This window comes from Sinocyclocheilus grahami, unplaced genomic scaffold (genome assembly GCF_001515645.1).
Source record: "Sinocyclocheilus grahami isolate Dianchi unplaced genomic scaffold, SAMN03320097.WGS_v1.1 scaffold84.1, whole genome shotgun sequence".
Classification (NCBI taxonomy): domain Eukaryota; kingdom Metazoa; phylum Chordata; class Actinopteri; order Cypriniformes; family Cyprinidae; genus Sinocyclocheilus; species Sinocyclocheilus grahami.
In genome coordinates, this window is record NW_015505263.1 from 1,712,600 (window position 1) to 1,735,412 (window position 22,813).

General features: G+C 36.5%; 1 protein-coding gene across 1 annotated transcript in view; it reads right to left on the minus strand.

Annotated features, from left to right (window-relative positions):
• Nucleotides 1–10,513: 10,513 nt before the first annotated feature.
• LOC107586647 (protein TALPID3) overlaps nt 10,514–22,813 on the minus strand; it is an 89,618-nt gene continuing 77,318 nt past the window's right edge. The window contains exons 24-25 of the mRNA XM_016274101.1: nt 16,185–16,241; nt 10,514–10,889 (exon numbers count right to left, since the gene is read on the minus strand). Of these exons, the coding sequence (XP_016129587.1) occupies nt 10,741–10,889; nt 16,185–16,241 (206 nt within the window). The 3' untranslated portion in view covers nt 10,514–10,740. The remainder of the gene's footprint in view (nt 10,890–16,184; nt 16,242–22,813) is intronic.

Sequence of the window (22,813 nt, forward strand, 5' to 3'; positions counted from 1 at the left end):
AAACAGCAGGTATTCTGGAAAGGTATTAGAAATAGTCTCAACCCTGGCTTTTGTTTTTTCTGGCTGTACCTGTAAGAATCCTTAGCTGTCAGCTGTGCTGAATAATTAATGCTCTCTCAGACATATGCACACATCTGCACCGCCATCAATCTCACAGTCTTAGACACTGAGAGTCGTCCACAACAGCTATGATCTTCATGCATGTGACTCATCTGCTTTTCTGTCAAGGAATGAATTTACTATGACTAAACACCATGTCAAGACTGTCATATTGAGGTTTTAGTTATGCCAGCGAGATATTGACAATAAACAAAGATGTGTGGGAATAAAGATACATTTGATTCAATTCAGTTCAGATAAAATAAAAACATAAAATAAAGTTTTAAAGGGGCGCCAGAGAGATATTACCAATATAGATATGTGAAAATAAACATACATTTTTTTTCAGTTATGTTCAGTAAAAATAAATAAATAACATAAATACAGATGTGCAGAAATAAAGATACATTTTCAGTTTCAGTTCACTCCAGTTCAGTAGAAATAAAATAATACAAATAAAATAAAACAAAAAAGCTTTAAAGGTGTGCCAGAGAGATATTACCAATAAAGATATGTGAAAATATATTAAAAAAAAATTCAGTTACATTCAGTAAATAAATAAATTAAAAATTAAATTAAATAAACTTTAAAAGTGTGCCAGACAGATAACAATAGATGTGTGGAAATAAAGATACATTTTCAGTTTCAGTACAAAATAAAATATGGATAAAATAAATACATAAAATATAACAAAATAAAAAAAAATTAAATTAAATAAAAACTGATGTGAAAAGATGTGCCAGAAAGATATTAACAATAAAGATGGGTGTGGTAAAGACATTTAGTTTTCATTTCAGTTCAGTTCAATAAAATTAGAACAAATTAAAATAGTTAAATAAAATAAAATAAAATACAAAATATTCAATTCAATCAAGTGATGCTCGGTAAAGCAATCATCACATATAGTTATGGCTACAAATGACATGAACAGACATTCCTTCAGTTTGAACCAGCAAGCAACCATAGCAACACACTACTTAGCAACCGTTATTCTATTCTATTGCCAAACGGTCAAATACCGAAGTTCATGTCCATTTCTTTTTCTCTGTACAGCTGCTGAAACAGCTGTCTTTCTTTGATGCTTTGATATGGGGGTTGAGGATAAAAGCTGTTGTACTTCCTGTCCTCTCAGCACGCCTGCCATCTCTGGCTCTGAGGATACGGCTGAGGGTCAGCGGCTGCACTCAAAGCAAACATCTGGAGACATCTGCTTCCCTCATACAAAATCAAATGGACATCGGTGCACACCTGTAAAAGTGTAAAAATGACAGGCAGCTTATTGAACACTACATATTTGCACATCTTCAAGCTCTTCGGCAGCGACAGAAGGGTTCAAATCAATCTTGTTTGCATTTCAGCTGAGTTAAACTCCCAGAAGGAATCCTTTTGCATGTTCAAACCACTCACGACTGCATAATTGATAACGGAGCATCATCACCTAAGGTCAAACAACAACATTCTCGCTCCCTTCCTGGTTCTTTATTCGCACAAATCAATGCTTTCTAACTCGCTTTTACTCCTACGGCTGGAACAATGCAGCCGTCCTAGACTCGATCCGAGCCAAGGAAACTGTATGTCCATCCATCATCTGATCTGGCAGTGTGAACGCAGCCTGATTTCCATAAACACACACAGACAGCTTCCATCTGTAGCCCTCCACTGGACGCCAAACCTTACGCTGCATAATTAATCTCAGGCCGAGCGAGGAGCTATTAGCAAACACATTGTAGCTGCAGTCGTATTTGCGGTGCGAGAGCAACAACAAACGAGAATTTGGATGTCTTAAGGGAGGTTTTTTTAATGTCTTTACAGCCTGATGGAGAATCATTTGGCCAGTGTCCAGTACCCATCCTCCCCTGCGGTTCTCTTATCCACTGAGGCTCCATTAAAATCCCGGAGCGAGATAATCAAACCCCTCCCAAACACCAATTAACATGCATTCAGCCCAGCGGCGCAACACTTGGCCAAGAAATCTGCACTGTGTCCAAACAAACTCTCACATTTGACTAGAAGTTAATAGTCTCATTAAATAAACTCAACTCCCCATCGGTGCTGAGACACTTGAGCTGCTGAAGATAACGCAATAATCTTAATGCAATAATGTGACTATTATCAAATGCATTCTTGAACACTGTGAAAATTATTTTTATATGGGAAAGCAGCTGACACTAAATAGTTGTGGTAAAACCTTACAAAAAGGGTTGATTCATTAACATAAATTTCTAAATTACTCAAATTCATTAAAAGGTTTGATTCATTAACATACATTCAAAATTTATGAATTCAAATAAATTAACATTAGCATCACAAGCAAACATGAATTAACAATGAAAAACTGTATATTTGTAAATTAACAACCTAGATCAGGGATTCTCAAATCTGGCCCACGAGATCCACTTTCCTGCAGAGTTTAGCTCTAACCCTAATCAAACACACCTGAGCATGCTAATCAATGTCTTCAGGATCATTAGAAAATCACAGGTAGCTGAGTTTGATCAGGGTTGGAGCTAAACTCTGCAGTGCATTGGCCCTCCAGGGCAAGATTTGAAGAACCCTGACCTAGATTAATAAATGCAGTAAAAATTTTATTTTTTTTAGGTGATGATACCTAATGCATTAAATAACTGTAACAATTTGAACATCATTGTTAAAACATTTTTCACACTTGGTTCAAAATTGCATTACGCAAATCTTCAATAAAATAATAAAATATTAAGAAGTAAAATTAGATTGAGTTCATAAAATATAATACAATAAAATGCAATTAATAATACAGTTAGGGTTACATATATCAAATAGAATAAAATAAAATAAAAGTAGCAGTTCACTTCCACAATTAAAATCTCATAACAAACTAAAATACAAATTAAAAAACTAAACCTCAATAAAAATACATAAATAATAGCTGTTCATTTCCACAAGTGAAATTAGATTGAGTTCATAAATTAAAATTAAAATATAATAAAATGCCAAAAAAAAAAAAAAAAGTTATTTTATGACATCACTGTGAAAATCCCCTTTTGGAACCTTTATTTTTAAGAGTCCATTTTTCTAAAGAGTATTTTTTGTTGAGTCCACATGAACTGGAACCAGTTAGTACAGGTCACATCCACCAAACCAACGAGTTAGTATAGGCCACACTAACCAAAACAAACCAAATTCTGCCATCAAACAGACTAAAAGCTCTATTGTGATAGTGCTTTATAGAGTATCTCATTTAAAGACTAGATGTCCAGGAGACAGATAGAGGTGGGCAGTGTCTCAGCAGGTGGAGGCTTCAAGGTCTGACGTGAGGGAGTGATCTGTTTGGCAGGTGTTCAGTACTGAGGGTCACTTGGGTACAATCCCCACCATCCTGAAGCTTAACGGCAGTAATTCATCACCGGAGGCACAACAACAAAGCGGTGGCACACTGAACTGGCCTAAATCTTCCAAGAAAGCCATTAATCTTTTAAAACTCTCTGGTCTGAGAGGCCAGGGAAGTTCTTTGTGCTTTTTATCATGACCCCAAACATCATTACTCAAAGTCACCTTGCTCTTAGTGGAATAAAGCAAGAAATCTTTATTGAAGCTGGTCAATGTCACTGATAGTAAGACAGGTCTGTGGATGTCCTACTTTGATCCAGATATGTGGCGTAACACTCTTCCTTCTACAACTTTAAAGCATCTGTGCTAATGTAACATTTAAACATTGCATAAAATTGGAGTCTTTGAGGCTTTCATTTTAGTCCAGCTTTGATGGCATATGCATGATAATGCACTTCTAAAAGTTGAACTTTTAGCAGATGAACAGATATAAGTTTCTCTTCCAGCAAAACAGACCAAAATAAGTGGATAACTCTATACAGTAAAGTGCTTTCTGGAATGACAACATTATCTATTAACATTATTGGTAGTTTGTACACTTTGTCAACTGAAGTTATTGATAATAATAATAATAATAATGAAATCAAAACAAAATTGACATGTTTTTCAACATGTCCACTCAACTAATATCCTGTTAGGGTTGCATGTATCAACATGGGAAAGAAAACATTTCTTAAAGGGGTCATATGATGTTGCTAAAAAGAACATTATTTTGTGTATTTGGTGTAATGAAATGTGTTTATGCGGTTAAAGGTAAAAAAAAACAAAAAACATTATTTTCCACATACTGTACATTATTGTTTCTCCTCTATGCCCCGCCTTTCTGAAACGCGTCGATTTTTACAAAGCTCATTGGTTTGAAAAGCGAGGTGTGCTCTGATTGGCCAGCTATCCAGTGCGTTGTGATTGGCCGAATACCTCAAGTGTGTGACGGAAATGTTACGCCCCTCACCATACTGTGTTGTCATGTCCCGGCCGGAGCGACGACACAAAAACATTTAAACCCATAAAAACGAGGCATTTGTTGCACATTATTACGGATTATAATGACTTATACTGTATTTTTACGCGTTGCATTGTTGTAAATACAACTTAACCACTGATTTCTAGTCGTGTCCTCTTTTGGAAGGCCAAACAAAGTAGTTTCGCTTTCACAACAAAACACACAGCGCCTTCACGACATGGTGGCAGCAACAATACTACAGTGAGAATAATTACGCCTTCTTTCTTTGCGTGAACATTTGGGTGGTGTTATGCAAATCTTCCCACATCGTGACGTAGACATGTGGGGGCGTGTTAGAACGAGCCGTTTTAGGTAGGCGTGGTTGACTCTTTTATAGATAGATTTTTTTAGATATTCTTTTATAAAGAATATCTCTTTGGATTTGAGACTTTAGTCTTTGCAGCTTTACAGATCTTCTTTATGCACCAAGAGCTTGTAACACTCCAAAGAGAACAATTGAACAATTGAAATCGCATCATATGACCCCTTTAATAAAATAAAATACAATTGTCATGTCCCGGCCGGAGCGACGACACAAAAACATTTAAACCCATAAAAACGAGGCATTTGTTGCACATTATTACGGATTATAATGACTTATACTGTCTTTTTACGCGTTGCATTGTTGTAAATACAACTTAACCACTGATTTCTAGTCGTGTCCTCTTTTGGAAGGCCAAACAAAGTAGTTTCGCTTTCACAACAAAACACACAGCGCCTTCACGACATGGTGGCAGCAACAATACTACAGTGAGAATAATTACGCCTTCTTTCTTTGCGTGAACATTTGGGTGGTGTTATGCAAATCTTCCCACATCGTGACGTAGACATGTGGGGGCGTGTTAGAACGAGCCGTTTTAGGTAGGCGTGGTTGACTCTTTTATAGATAGATTTTTTTAGATATTCTTTTATAAAGAATATCTCTTTGGATTTGAGACTTTAGTCTTTGCAGCTTTACAGATCTTCTTTATGCACCAAGAGCTTGTAACACTCCAAAGAGAACAATTGAACAATTGAAATCGCATCATATGACCCCTTTAATAAAATAAAATACAAAATATTAAAAGCAGTTAATTTCCACAAGTAAAATTAGACGGAATTCATAAAATATAATACAATAAAATGCAGTTAAAAATACAGTTAGGGTTACATATATCAACATGGGGAAGAAATCATTTCTTAATAAAGTAAAATATAAAAATAAAATAATAAAATAAAATAACAGTTCAAATGCAATAAAAACACATAATTAATAGCGGTTTATTTCCACAAGTAAAAATACATGATCAATAACAGTTCACAATCTAAATTAAAATTAAAATATAACAAAAATACAATAGAATGCATTACATAAATCAATTTCACTGTTAAAGATTAGATCAAATAAAATACAGTAAAATGCAAATAAAATAAATGATCAACAGAAGTTCACAAAACAAAATAAAAATATAAAATAAAACATTTATTGAGGTCTTTAGGCCATGAAATCCCAAAGCTGCTTCAGAAGTATGAATGTCTAAGTGGTATCTCAGAATCAATTAGCTATTCATTTTCCCCACACATAAAACACATGCATTAGGAGCTCAAAATGGCATAAAGAGCCTTGATATATGTGCATATCTTTAATCTATTTTATTATCCTACTCTCCTAATTTCCCAATAAATGCTTTGCAGAACCGCACTGCAGCTCTGAATCCTTAATGTGCATATAAACTGCTCTCAGAAGGACAGCGATTAAATCCGAAACTGTATCAGGAGACGGATCACATGAGCTTCACTTTCTGCACTCACACTGGTAATCGTCAAATCAAATTACTGTGCATTAGCATAAAGTTAATCTGTCGCTTTAGTTGCCTCAAATCATAACCACATCGGTCGCTTTGTCGCTGCAAATCACTGTCAGTATGAACAACCCTCTAATAGTTTTGCCTGCGCTCCTCAAGCAATCCTTTACCTCCAGATGGAATAGTTGGGAAAAATGCAAACAATTCGAGAGTTTTCCCGAAAGCATCATCCATCTGAAGTCACCATGATTAAATGCACAAAGTGTCATACAAAACTGCTTCATCCAATCACAGCTCACGATAGAACTCAACCAGCTATTGACATTCCAAACAAAACAGACACTCCGACGTGTGCCAATTCCCTCAAGGTTGAAGCGGCAGTCTCTGATGGAAACGGTCGCCTGAGAGATGTAGAGGTGGGGGGAGGATTTTACATGAGTTTTCTCTCTTCTACAGGACATTTCAAGACGAGAGTGGACAATGTCATGGTTAATTTCCAGCGGCTTCCTGCCCGACACATCTGGCTTTGATAAACAGCTGGCTAACGGAGGCTTCAAGAGGATTTTTTTGGGTGGGAGATGCGGGGGGTGGGACTGATATGAGCTGACTGCAAAGCTTGGCCCACAAACCTAATCTTTAGAAAGCACTTAAAGGAAGTTTGAGTGATTTCAGGCCAGCGCTTGGTTTTCTGAGGCCTTCTTCTCTTTTCTTTGCAATTCAGTCCAGTTGTGCTGGCGGTTCTCTAGCGTATTCATTATAATCCAATCAACTGACCTCAGCTCTCGGATGCATTAGAATGAGGTCGATCATTTAGTGTTTGGACACACACAGCTGCTTATACTGTATAGTTAGTACAGAAGCTACATATCATTAGCCCAATGGAAAGATTAAATCATATGATGAGAAATAATATACAGTTGGCATAATGCTGATTACCGCAGACATTAATTTAACTTGTCTTAGCCTACAGAACTGCAAATAAGCGTTTCATATTTTAAGGATCACAAAAGTATAACCTCAGTACTTCCCTTAGAATCCCTTACTAATCTTGTCTTCAAACTCATTTCATAAGCTAAAAAAGTAAATCATTCTTTTATACGGTGACCATACTACTCTTACTGTTTCTTCAGTATCACTGTACAAAAAAATTATATGATCAATAAAAGTCACGGTAACATGTTTTTTTCATTAACTTCAAGTCAAAATCAAGTCAAATTTTAAGTTAGTTTAAAGGGGTCATAGGATGCCCATTTTCCAAACGTTGATATGATTCTTTAGGGTCTTAATGAAAAGTCTGTAATATAGTTTGGTAAAAAATTCTCAATGGTAGTGTAAAAAACACCTTTTTTACCCTGTCAAAAACAGCTCTTTTCAGCGCATGCAGTTTTGTAGCATTTTCCTTTAAATGTTAATGAGCTCTGCTGACCCCGCCCCTCTCTTCCGAGCTGCTCTCTCAGGGACCGTTTACTTTAGCTGCATTCATCGTGAAACTTGCTAATTAGCACATTATTAGGAAAGGCGATTTGCAAAGATTCATTAAAAAAACCTTACACTCAGTTCTTCTGTTGGTGAAGCTGGATCACGAATGATTCGCGTGAACATAGAAGCATTTATGTAGATCGGGGGTGCATTCTCTTCAAAAACAAACGTGATCCACTGTGTCTTCAGCGGCTCATATGTCGGGAGTAAATGACGACTGCTATGTTCATTATTACATCCAACAACAGAAGACCTCAATCGTTTAGGAGTCATTCTTGTCTACATCTGCTCCGGCGGTGAAACAATGGCGGACTGATGACAGCTCACTCAGGGCGGGTCTAAGGTGAGACACCAGTCCAGTCTGTGCTGAAACGCTACTGTCCATCAAACTATCGTGGGAGGGGCCTGTTTTTGTGACGTCACACAGACAGGCATCTGAGATCGGCTCGATTTGAGAAAGGGGTAAAGATATGAGCAGATAAAAAAAAAAAACACTGGGGGGATTTTTATCATTATAGGGTGGTTGTGAACACACACTGCCTACACACATTTCAGTTCAAACAACTTTTAAAAGTGCATGTAGCATCATATGGCCCCTTTAATATAATTTAAATTGAAATCATTTCTAAAGCCAATTTGATTACACTTAACTTAAGGCAGAAACTGAACTTTTTTTTAAGATGAAGTGATTTTTTTTTTTACAGTGCATGTAAATGTTAAATTTTTAGTATGCATTGAATATCACGATGACCTAATGCATTTGCAAAAATGCACTTAATACTCTATTTCAGAATGCACTTGATTGACCTTTCATTTTCTGACCTTTTCATTATTCATTTCACCATATATGAGTCATTTTTACTAAAGATTTCTACTAAAAAAGAACAGTTTTCCATCATAACTAGATGCCAATTACATGCAATTTAACGAGGTTAAGTAATTTTGCATACTAATGTTGGAAAAACTAATAACTGAATATATGTTTCACTAATTATTCATAGTCATTATCAAAACTACTTCATGGTATTGTGTATACCTCACAATAGTAGTTAATAATGAGCTAGTATTCTATTCAGACAAAGCCAATTCCTGCAAATATCTTCTGTAGGAGTTACACCAAAATATAATTTAGATAATTCATTTAAATATATGTATTTAAATAATCATTTATTTAAAAAAATAATTTGTACCTATATGTAGACATATATTGCAACTACCATGAGTAACTGAAAAACTACTGTACGTTTCTTCAGAGCAGCTGTGCATCAGCGAGTAGCTCATGTCTCTGGTCAGCATCACATCACACCACTAGCTTCTTCATTTCCAGACCTGATCTGGCTGCTCTTATCATCCGCACTTATCGCTCCATTGGCTGCTCTACAGCTGTGAAAGACTAACATTTTCCCAGATGAGCTCTTTATATATAGATTCCACTCCTTCTCACGAGGTTCCTCTTCTTATACCTGCAGAAAAACAAAGAAAAGTGGATAGAGGGTTATTTTGTGCCATAGTGCTCTGACACGACTGAAAACAACAATACTCTAGTTATTATTTTATTCTTGAACACAATCTGCTGGGAGTTCTTGGTCAAGACGGATCAAGATACTTCCATTAAAAGTCTCAGATGGTACACTGGCAGACCACATACCGTCTATCTGATGCATACTGTAGACAAAAACCGCAATGGTTTTCTAAAATCTCTAAGCTCCAATCCGATTGGCTGGTTTTATGCAATTTTACAGGATTTTATTGAACTGTTGGGAAATAAAATAACGTTTACCTGGTACCAGGCTGCTGAGTCACTGTTGATGATCATTGAAAATAACTCTTGTTCCTGCATTGGTAAAAACTAAATAATGACAGTACTTTCAGTGGTTGTCTATGGGGTACTGAACCAGAATCAACATTAAAATGGCCACAAGACTTAAACATTATAAATGTTAACATGAGGCTAGTGTAATGAAATGGCGTACTAACCTTGTCTTATATCCGTTATATCCACATTTTCAACTCAGGATCATGGAAAGTGGGTAAACCCTGTAACTTTCACACAATAAACCAGGAAAACACAGTGTACATGGAGCAAACTAGAAATTATGTCTGTAAGTCATAACCAGTAGTTTATATGCCTAGAAAGGATGATTTAGAAATTTTACACCTCAAATATCACAGATTTTTGTATTAATATAAGCACTTTATCTAAACTACAAGCTACTGCATGCATTTTATTTTTCAGAGTCATCATCAGTACTTCTTAGTTTTGGAAGGACAGATTCTGATTTCTACACTTCTTCCAATAATCCAATTCCAATATTGCACTCCAATTTGAATGAACTAGCTATTTTACTAAACATTGGCTTACTATTAGCCAAAATTGTGGGTGATTCTAGGCCAGAATGAGCTGTAAAATGGACCAGACTTTATGGCGATAGTCAAAAGTCTGGTTCCGCGAAACTTCTTCCAGACTTTATCATGTCTTGAGTGCTGAAAAGGAAACAGGATGCTTATTAGACAGGCATCATCAGTGCAGGACACTGCAAAGCAGCATCTGATAGTGGCTATCTCTCTCTATCTAATGGGAGAAACAGCAGTCTGAGACTAATGATGTGAAAAACCTCTCTCATGAAGTAATGCACAGCGCTGCCATTACCATGACAGAGTACAGCCCCGCTTGGACAGAAAGAACCCGACAAATGACGTCAACCTGAGGAGAAATGGGATGAAACTATGAAAAGTTCAATGAAAAAGTTTTTAAAATGCAAACAAAAAAACATTTTTTGTTTCAAATTTATTTGTATAAAAATGTACAGTCATACAGCAAACAACAGCACATATGGTTTCATTTAACATTGATGCAAGCGACATTAGAGAAAGTTCATTGTATCTCTTGCACTAACTGTCATCCAAATATGAGTTTCTGTGATGTGAATAATTTAAGGCTGAGAACATCTCCTTCCTTTCAGGCACTTAGCAGTTTCCTGTCAGAGCGGTTTCACAGGGTCGTCGCTGTTAAAACACATCATTAGCAGAAGAGTCTGTATCGCCTTCAACAGAGCTGAGGCTGACAGACTCTTGATCCTGTTTGACTGACGGCAGCCTCACCGACATCACTCTGACATCACTTCCTCCTCCTTCAGTGTGCAGAAAAATGTCTTCACCTGTGGGACAACAGATGAGTCAACATTTGAAAGACAGCAGGTGAAACGACAAGCTTACAACAATGCAAAAACATCATATAAACAAGATATAAATTATACAACTTATTTGGGGTCACTAAGTTTAGGGTCATTTTTTTGCAAAGAAATTCAAACTTTTGGAAAGAACACATTCCAAATGCTAAATTTGCTAAAAAAACTCATCCTATTAATGAATGCCTTTCAGTTAATGACATTGAATGGGACCGTGAACTCATCATCTGAACACAATGACATCAGCTGCTTATTAGGACATCTTTTATAACCGTCACACTGGCATGGCGGTGACACACTTACACACACACACAAACAAACACTCATCGGTCATTTCCTCTGTGTTTGGGGGGCAGCAGGCAGAGGCTGGGTGGGCATTTACCCAGATCAATGGGGCGTGTAGGAGAGGAAGTGTGAGTGAACAGAGACCCTCGCGGGACCGCCGGGCACACACTGATGGAGATCAGCAGGGAGCTGCGATTCAGACTCTCACACACATAGAACTGAGGACGATGCTCTTTCCGGTGTGTTTTCTCTTGTTAGAGAATTGTCACTGGTGAGGAAAATCAAGCTCAGCAATACGGCAAAAGGGGATATATTCTACATGACTACAGAGCTTTACTTTGTTAGTCAAGCTTTTTTGCACCGCTTAACTTTTAAAACAAATATGTAAATATATTATATATGGAATATATTGATATATTTGTAATAAGACAGAGGTTTCAGTAGCATATGGTGGCCAAAATTATTAGAACACAAGTATTTTCACCAGCTAAAAATAGTTTTAAGTCAGTCATTTCTATCTTTAGCTGTAGTATGTCAGTAGGAAATATCAGTTTACATTTCCAAACATTCATTCTGCCATTAATTGTAATAATCCAGTGAGATTTTTGTTTGCACAAGGAGTCTGACAACAGCCAGTGCTCCACAGACAGATCATCCAGTCTATCTGGAATGACATGAAGAAACAGTACAAACTGAGACAGACTAAATCCAGAAGAACTGTGCCAACGTCTCCAAGATGTGACCTAACCATTTTTATGAGCACACACGCACACACACACACACACACACACACACACACACACACACACACACACACACACACACACACATGAGCAGTTTTTAATCTAAATTAGATTGTATCATTTCAAAATTTAAAGCAAAAACAAAATGGTTTGACTTCAGTTTTGTGAAGCAATAGATAATATCTGCATGAAACCGAAACAGCAGACGAGCTGAATGAGACGCAGATTCACTCTCTGCCAGCAGGTGGCGCTTAAAGCGTTTCCTTGTTTTCTGCTGTAAACAAAGCAGCGCTGCGCTTATAAACTTTAATATGCATTATACAGAGGCAAGATGAAAAGAAGAAATACCATCAATACCAATAAGACAGTAAGTTCCCCTCAGACATACATTCATATAAACTCCTACCCTAATTGAATCGCGATTTGTTTAGCATCTCAACCGATTTGAATCGTAACATATTTGAACTGATTTTCAACCGGCTCGCGGTTAATCGTTACATCCCTAATACTGACCAAACTATATTTTCTATCTATTTTTATGTGGTTTATCATATACGTATAAATCTTTTGCTATTATGACCCCATTTTTGGAAGACCGTTTTATAGCTTTAGTATCTACAAATATTGTGAAGGGAGCATGCTGAAGTACATCTATATAGTAACTCAAACTCTTGTAACATGTAATGTTTTCCATGGTATGTCTCCTTTAAAAATCCCTTCCAGTATGCTTTGATCCACAAGACATTCATTTGAACTGCAGAACATTTACTAGGAGAGCTAAAGAGATTTTTTTTTTAACATGAGCCTCTCCCATAATTCCCCCCCCCACAAATATTGAGCTTCAATGACTTGGACAGACTGAACAGCCTGCACATGGTTTTACTGGAGTACGTTCAAAGCAAACTGACACAATCAGATTCGTTCAATAGATGATTAATAAAAGCCACTTCACGCCTAACGACTGAATCATAACCTGAATATAATAACAAGAAAAACCCCTACAGATCTAAACATTTGATATGGATCGACTATAATAACAAGACCATGTGGTGATGCACTTCCACGTGGAAAATATGGACTCGTCATAATTCCGACTGTGATTTGTCTTTTGTCTGTTGCCTTGCCAGCACTGGCAAAATAACCTGAACAAGACAATAAAAAAGCCAATAAGCCGAGCCTAGCCAGAAATATGGCAATATCCTAATTAAAGGGTTTGTTCACCCCAAAATTAACATTGTGTCATCATTTTCTCACCCTCATGTCGTTCCAAACCTGTATGAGTTTATTTTTCCATAAAACACAAAATTAGAAATTGTAAAGATTGTTCATGCTACAACCAAGATGTGACTGCCAAGCTTCAAAAAGGGCAAAAAAGACCATAAAAGCACTACAAAAGAAGTCCATATAAATCATACACCATATTTCAATTCTTCTAAAGCCATACAATAGCTTTGTGTGAGGAAAATACTAAAATTTAAGTTGTTATTCACATATAATCTTGCTTGACAAACATGGTCACCATTCACTTTTTTATTGTATGTCAAAATAACCTATACACATCTCTTTTTGTGTTGGAAGTCAAAAAAGTGTAGAAAAAAGGGGGGTATGAGTGAGTAAATGATGACAATTTTCATTTTTAGGTGAACTGTCCCTTTAAGACATTGAGAAGAGGCTGAAACTCATTCACATTGGATGTGATGACCTTCATGTCGTACTGTAAAAAGAAAGAGGACTGAATAAGTAATGTTATTTCACACAAATATTCAAAGGTAAATGTCCTTGGGGCATGTTTGCTTGCAGTAGTGTGTCTTTATGGCCGTCTGCAGTGAACACAGCCTCTGTGGAGCAGATGGGCCAGGTTTGGCACAGATTCTTGTTGGAAAACCCTGTGGCCTACAAACACTACAGACTGACTACAACACCTCAGGGTGGAGGGAGAGAGCAAATGAAGGCAGTGAAAGGGAAAGAATGAAAACAGAGGAACAGACAGATAAAAAGAGTGGGAGTTTGTACGCCAACAGAAACAAAAACTTATTTTAAGTTGAAGTACATGTAAGCTGCCCAGAGCTATTCAGACCCAAGTGAGCGCGATAGTGGGTGTCATGAATCAGTAAACAGCATTCAATGAACACCTACTTTTTTCTTTTTAAATAAGCCCCTCAAAGAATGTCTAGACTTTGTGTTTATATAAATGAGAGTAGCAGATGAATATGGAACAAGACTAATAGTATTTTCTAAAATCGTTGTCTTGAGGAGGGAGTTTGCCATTTCAGAGCCACTTGTGGCACAAAACAGTAAAATAAACAAACAAACAAACAAACATATATATATATAAATATTATGAAGAAAATAAATAAAATATAAAATGAATACAAAGTAAACAATTTAAATAGCTATAAAACAAGTTTTCTTAATAAATTTTTTTTTTAAATTGGGGGAAAAAAAAAATAAATCAAACTATACCTTTTTCAGGGCAAAGCCAATAATTTCATTTTCTGTGTGGGCTTTAACAAACATTCACATCTGTGTGAAAAGACCCAGACTACACAGCCAAGAACATCACACTTAAGTCGAGAGGCAGACATTACCGTGCCACTGAAACGGCCTGGCTGAAGACTACAGAGACGTCAGTGTATTGGGAAAGTCTCCGATTGTTGGAATTGGAGTACTTAATAAGAGGCTTTGAAAAGATATCAGTACAAATCTTCACAAACAATAATTTTCTTTAAACATACAACCTCAAGAAGATAAAAAAATGGCCTCTAGAGTAAAAAGGAAGACATTTACATAATTGTACTCTGCGGTTGGGAGTTTAAAATGGTTTGAAACCAAGCATAACAAAAAATACATTTGCCTAAAATTTTTGCATATCTTCGAAGAGTCTAGGATTGGAACAAAAATCAAACCATTGCAACAATGGGATAATTGTCTTAATTCTCTGACATTCTGAACAGTGCCGGGTTGGGAACATGATTAAAAAAAGAGATGATTTTAAAGGAGAAGTGCACCTATAAATGAAAGGAACAGACGAAAAGTGCATGAACACATTCAGATGTGTTATGATTGCTCACGAGAACCAATGTTGTTATCAATCTGGCATAAAGGTTCTTTATTGACATCTTTGGTTCAATGAAGACCCTTTAACATCCATAAAACCTTTCTATTCTACAAAATGTTCTTTAGATTATTAAAATATTTTTCACAATAAGAAAACAGCTATTTTAAGAACTGTTCATTGAAATGTTCATTGGGGACCAAAAATGGTTTTTCTATGGCACTGCTGTGAAAACCTATTTGTAAGAGTGTACTGTACAATGCAAAATATCTTCGATATTTGGAAAACACGAGGGTGAGAATTACAGAATTTTCATTTAGATTGAACTATTTCTAAGTTTTCATGTTCATCTTGTTCTACACACAGAACACATCTAAAAAGATCCTTCTAAATATTACATTAGTGAAAGATGAAACCTGGAAGCATAAAAAAGTTTAGACCCAAAATCTGTCTCTTCAGCTTCTGTAAGACAAAGAACCGATACTATAGATCCATTAAGGACGACGTTTTCTTTCAAAAGACAAACCCCCTAAAAGCTCCATCATTTATTCATGCTTTTGCAATTTCTATACTTGCACAAGACATTTCAGTCAGCATCTTGTCTGGCACAAACAGTCTTTAAGGTCCTACTTACTCCTCATATATTAATGACAGAAAAAAGATGGCAAGCCAAAGAAGAACAAAACAGATGCATGGAGGTGATAAAAGAGGCACAAATCTGACACAATTTGGGAACGCAGGCATTCCCCAGAAATAGAGCATCGGGAAAAAATGACTCATGAGTGTACAGTATGTTCAGTGTCTGAATGTATTAAACACAGTTTCAAACCTCCTCTAAGAAGACACCTGCAAACACTTAACAGAGTTCTCAACCCCATTTGAAGCTCTCAGGATGGACAGATAAGTCAAACTCCCCCCTCTCCTGACCTCTTACATCTACTCTACTTTATTCTGTCTTTTCTCCGCTCTCATCTGGCTGCTTAGAGGTTTGGGAGTGTCAAGAATGAAGCTGTCTGGCAGTGTTTTATAAAGCCTCTGGAAAGGTCTCTGTGATGTACTGTGTGAAATAGCTCAACAACAACAACAAGAAAATTATTTAAATAAGAATCAATGTGATAAAGAAAAGCAAATTATATGGATACGTATGAAAGCAATCAAGACATGCCAAACTATTTACACTACCTTTCTCGTTGTCCCCAAAAAACGTGTCATCTGAAAGTCTCCTCAACCTGGGCAACTCTGGGGAGAAACAAACACAAGGTGAAATAAATTCAGTTGCAAGGCTGGTACAAAAAACTGCAGTGACAGACTTTTCTCAGGCAAAGCTGTTGTATGGTTTTAAAAGACTTTTATGTGTGACTTTTATCACTTCTATGTGATAAATATTATATGAATAATATTCATATGCATTTTGTAATTTAATTGCATGCAACAATGTTGAAATTCGGACAGAATTTAACTGCACCAAAGAGGGACTCCTCAGCAAATTTCTTCATTTGCATACAAAAAAATCGAATGTGTTTCTGTGCTTTGGGAAGATGGGGTCATTGAGGTGAGAACATCACATGAGCACAGCTGGGCTAGAGCTACAGAATCACACACAAGACTACACACTCGAATGCAGTTATACACATACCCTCCGCTCAGTTCCCCTAAAGGCATGACAAGATGTTAAAGAGAGGCATTCACCTTCAAACTTTCCCTGCTGCAAGCCAATGCCAGACATGTTTTAAAACCCAAACTTACAGGACTTCACTGGAAGGCATAAAACAAGAGGACTGTGCATGGGGTTATTTTAGGAAAATGCTTTGTGAAATGTTCTTTATCCTCGAGCGAGGGACACAATGGGATCTTGTGAATTAAAATCTCAACCTTGTTCGACTGTGAAAAAGGGAGAACAGCATAACCAGTGCCTGATTCACAAACAAATAGCGTTTAAACGGGTTCATTTTGTGAATCAAAAACAGAGCAGAACTAGCATTAAATGATTCAAAAACAAATAGCCCTTTTAAACCGGTTCTTTTTGGAAAGCAAAAAGATAAGGCAAAAACCAAATGACTCTGATTCCTGGATTCAAGAACAAATGAGTCTTTTGAGCTTGGACTTGTAATGAATTATCTGAAAAACTCCGGTGTTGTTGTTTTAATTAGTCTGATGGATCCTTCATAGAATTATAAATATGAAAGGTTTCTTGAACACCAAATCAGCATACTGGAATCATTTCTGAAGGATCATGTGACACTGAAGACTAGAGTAGTGGCTGCTGAAAATTCAGTTTGATTATCACAAAATAAATTACATTTTAATATATATATATATATATATATATAAAAATAGAAAACAGTTAAATTGTTTAAATTTTTCAGTGTATGTCTGATCAAATAAATTGACTTTTTAATAAAAAAAAAAATTACAACTGAATTGATATCTAATTGAACTGGAACTGAATCCGGAAATCCAAGATTAATGACGGGAAACGACAAAGAATAAGTACAAAGATGAGGCTGTTCATGACCTGACTGGGCTTGAACCAAATGAGATAGATGATGTTCTTTAATGTAAAGGAGGCGCTTACTACAGAGCTAAATACAGTGTTAACAGCACTCAGCATTCCTTCAGCTTTGTGGACATCACAGTATCGTTCCCATGCTCTAAAAAGATCCGATATCAATCATATGAGGGTATGCAGGTTTAAAACAAGATAAATATCATACAAGGCTAAGAACGATTCGGCTATGATTTCTTTCATCAAACGCACACACATGAATCAATGTGTCAAAGCCAGACAAATGGTCCATAAATTAATTATACTATCTTTCTTGCTTCATTTCTCTGGAATACAGCCAAAGGGTTGTTCCTTGGGATAAATGTCAGGTCGAGTTTGATTTATAGGAATTTTTTCCTCAGGTGGAGACCTCCTGACATAACCCCGCTGAGCCGCAAGCCTCTGTTCATGAGGCCAGGTGGAGCTGGGGTCGTCCTCGGAGCATTTAAAACCCCATCAAACTTCCCATCCCCTAAAGACAGCTCAAGTCAATCAAAGCCTTCAATGGCTCTTAACTAATCCTTTTCTTTGAGCTTGTTTACAGCACCGCTCAGGAAAGCCGCATGGGCCACCGATTGAAGCATTGTGTTGCAAAAGTGCTGCCCACCACCCATCTCCACTTTTCCATCAGTCCAGACCGCAGAAACAAGAGCAGTGTTGAATACAGAGAGTGCTAATTGAGAGTCAAGAGGTTACGACCTTTGGATAGGGGTCCACGTGACCCCACCCTACACCCCAGAGAGGGAACCACGGCCTGGATTGGGAGGGGCTTCGGGTACGGTTGGAAACCGGGGTCACGTGGACCGTCCTCTTTGTAGATCTCTTGATAAAGAGATCTAGCAGCAGGGTTTGGTTGGATTTGCATTCGGCCAGAGGAGCTTTCATCCCCCTCTCTTGGTCCATCCAAGGAGGGGGGCTTGGGGTGATGGGACGGCCTCTCAATGCTCCTTTCTTCTGGATCTGCTGGAGAGGTTGGAGCACAGAGCTGGGCTTAGACAGCAGGCAGTACTTCCATGCGGAGAAGCTGGGCCGTAACCTCACACACAGGGGTCAAGGAGCCGATAGGAGATAGGGTCAGCGAGACCACTGCTCAGGGCCGCAGATAGAGAGCGAGAGAGAGAGAGAGAGAGAGAGTGAAAGAGAACAGAGAAAGATCTTATCCGTCTTCATTTGGAAAAACCTCCCACATTCTCCCTCCAAGGCCTCTTTAAAAGCATTGGACACTGTATCAGAACATCACAAAGACAAGGCCAGTGTTTAAGACCACTGTAAGCCATCAGGATCCTTTAAATGTCACGTCGGCCCAGGGGTGAATTTCATGAAACCTTGTCAGGAGCACAACCAGGTCGTATTTATCCCCCAAACAAACAAAAGTCTAAAACAACAATGATTACTGCTCAAAATGTGCCAGGTGAACATAGAAGTTTCTAATGGGTACAATGAGAAAAAGAGATTATTTTGTGTTGTGAGATTATTTTCATGACGATTAAAAACTTTTCAGTAACACCTTATTTTAAGATGTCCTTGTTACAGGTTAAATGTACTTACTATTGTAATAACAACAGATTATGCGTAATTACACGCAAGTAACCCTAAGCCTAACCCTAAACATATACTAAGTACATGTAGTTAATTAATATTACGCTGTATTTAAATATATAATTACACTGTAACAAGGACACCTTAAAATAAAGTGTAACCAACTTTTCCCCTTAAGCTCTCATTACCAAATTGTAAAAAATGTAATTTGCATTATAAAATACAAAACATGAAATACAAATAAGAGAAAATACATTCCCAGTAATCACAGTAATGAGAATCACTAAAAACAGAAATAAAACTAAAATAAATTAATTAATTAAATAAAAACCAGATGCATAACAGTAATGTGAATGTGTGGGACAATGTACTTAAAAATTAAAATAATATTTTAATTATAAAACTAATTATGTAAAAAACAAAACAACTTTTTTTATTATTTCTCTTTTTTTTTTTTTTTTTTCATCTTTGAGGTGAAATGTGATCTGGACATTTTTCATGAGATTTACATGAACTGGTAAAAGCATTCAAATCTGATTCTATTATATTCTGCTGAACGGTATTTAGGAAGTTTTATGTAATATTGCCACCACCTATTGGATAGCAACAATCATGCAAAATGTGTAAATGTATATTTATTTTTACCCCTCTGCATTAAGGTCCATTTATGCTATTCAAATGTGTTTTTTTGCACCAAAAAAAGCCATAATTAACTTTAATTTAATTAGTATTTATACATTTCATGGTAGCGTTGCTTTATTGCCTTAATTTAACATTAATTTTTATAAAAACAATCATTATATTATTATTTAAACCATTATATTAGAAAGTTTTTAATGACCATACTCCCATCTCCTGTCTCAAATTGAGCAGGCATTTTTGCTCCTGCGCCTTTTAGACAAAGTAAATGCCCCCTTTGAGCATGAAATGAGTTTGCTGTCTGATCCAAGAAAGTTTTCTTTGCAAGCAGCTGCATTACATTATGACAGAATTACAAAACAATCCAAAATGTCTCACCCAAACCGAACAATTTAGTTAAAAACACACTTGATAAAATAAGCTTAATTTTCTATGCAGCATGTTTTACAAGAAAACACTATTTGTCTTACTTCAAAATGTCACATTTTATTCTAAGTGTTACTTGCCATTTCTTTGTAATTCTTTATAAAATGTACTAACTTTTTCTGAGTGATTTTTTATTCCATTAAATCCTACAAGAATTGTTTTCAATTTTAGCTGTTTTGCGTCTTTTTGAATGTAATTTTTTTTATAGCCACTTTGTTTTCATGGAGCATCAAACATATACTTTTAAGTTAAGTTCATGGAAAACTAAATTTCTCATGATATAATCTCTTCAAATATCTCAAAAGAGCATTTAGAAACTCTCCCATGGCTTGCACGGAGTCAGATAAATCTAATTTAAAGCAAAAATAAGAGAAAGCTCCTTTAAAAAGATTTTTGACTGTCCACACCCTCTCTTGATGTGTCCGTTAGATCTGTGGTCTCATGCAGCGTCACACACCCACAGACCATTTCAACTTTATAATGCAGGCCTGAAATCAAGCAGACTTGAGGGAGATCACATGACATTTTACCTGAAAACTATTTACTATCTGCCCCAGCCAGCAAAGCATTATATTGGCTTAGCACACCTTCAGATCTGGTCATTAACAGGCATGCCTTTGAAAAGTAAGCCGTCAGCTCCAATCAAACCGTTTCAGTCTGGAACGCTTCTCTGTTGAAGGCCTGCCGAGCGTATCGCAGGTATGTGGGGGCCCCCAGCGGTCTCTGAGAGGTGCCCGGGTGCGCGAGCAGCCTGGACTCTCAGCCATCTGTGAACAGGACAGCATCTGTCTGTAGAGCCAAAATTATCTGGAATGAGGGGGAGTGACGGAAAGGCATCTATGTGTGATTGAAACGTATCGCTGGCAAACGCGCACACATGCATGATGGGGCATACTTTTTGGAATGGAACCAGATGCATAACAGTAATGTGAATGTGTGGGACAATGTACTTAAAAATTAAAATAATATTTTAATTATAAAACTAATTATGTAAAAAACAAAACAACTTTTTTTTATTATTTCTCTTTTTTTTTTTTCATCTTTGAGGTGAAATGTGATCTGGACATTTTTCATGAGATTTACATGAACTGGTAAAAGCATTCAAATCTGATTCTATTATATTCTGCTGAACGGTATTTAGGAAGTTTTATGTAATATTGCCACCACCTATTGGATAGCAACAATCATGCAAAATGTGTAAATGTATATTTATTTTTAGCATAATATAATCCCCTATTTTTTTCTTTTGATATTGGGGTGAAATGTGACCTAGATAAATTTACCCAAACTAGTAATCTGACTGTATTACATTCTGTTTAATGATATTTAGAAGGTTTAATCTAATATTTGCCACAATCTGCTGGATCAATTATATTAGTCCAGCGTAACTGGAGGGGTTAAAGAACAGCAAAACATAAATATCTTCTTAAATACTCTCTCACACACTTAGACCACAGCAGAACAACTAAACTTTGCAACAGAGGGATTTCTGTGAGTCAGTTTTCTGGCAACACTGCGTTATAATATATTAACACAACTTTTCCATCCAGCAAAGATGCATTTCACAGGAGCCACGTTGATCAGGGCTTTCAAAAGCATGCCAGAATAAAGCCATAGACAGTGAACTGACATGGACACTCCTTTGGACTGATGGTTATTTTTAGATAAGTAGGTTATTTGTCCCAAGAGAATCCCAGGGACCTTCAGAGACCGAGCCTCAAAAATGACTGAGAATTAAAAAAAACTCATATGGACCAGTTTCAAAGCAGGTCAAACAGAAAGGTAAAATAATTGAGAAATCGGCTCTGCTCCAGAAAGAGCTCCGCCAGGCTGGCCTTTCTCTCGCCAAACTCTGATTTAATGAGCTTTTCTTTAACACAAAAGAAAACAACAGACGTCCTTTTTCACTCAGCCCATCAACGGTTACCTCTAGAATACTCAATTAAGTCCTATTTTTACACTAATCTGACAATACTACAATTGACTAAAGAAAATATGCAGATGACCTTTAGAAATTGAACTAAAATTATTGAATCATATAGCTAAGAGGCTGTAATGGTATAATGGTGTGTTTAAACAGTATAATCATAATAATTTTAATGTATAATGAAGAATTAAGTTTGGTGATAAGCTTAATTTCTCACCATAAGTTATACTTAAAATATACTAACTACAGTCCTATTTCCACAATCAAACATGCAAAATAACTCAGCACTCAGGTTAAAAAGGGTCAGATATTTTTTTCCCTCTGCATTAAGGTCCATTTATGCTATTCAAATGTGTTTTTTTGCACCAAAAAAAGCCATAATTAACTTTAATTTAATTAGTATTTATACATTTCATGGTAGCATTGCTTTATTGCCTTAATTTAACATTAATTTTTATAAAAACAATCATTATATTATTATTTAAACCATTATATTAGAAAGTTTTTAATGACCATACTCCCATCTCCTGTCTCAAATTGAGCAGGCATTTTTGCTCCTGTGCCTTTTAGACAAAGTAAATGCCCCCTTTGAGCATGAAATGAGTTTGCTGTCTGATCCAAGAAAGTTTTCTTTGCAAGCAGCTGCATTACATTATGACAGAATTACAAAACAATCCAAAATGTCTCACTCAAACCGAACAATTTAGTTAAAAACACACTTGATAAAATAAGCTT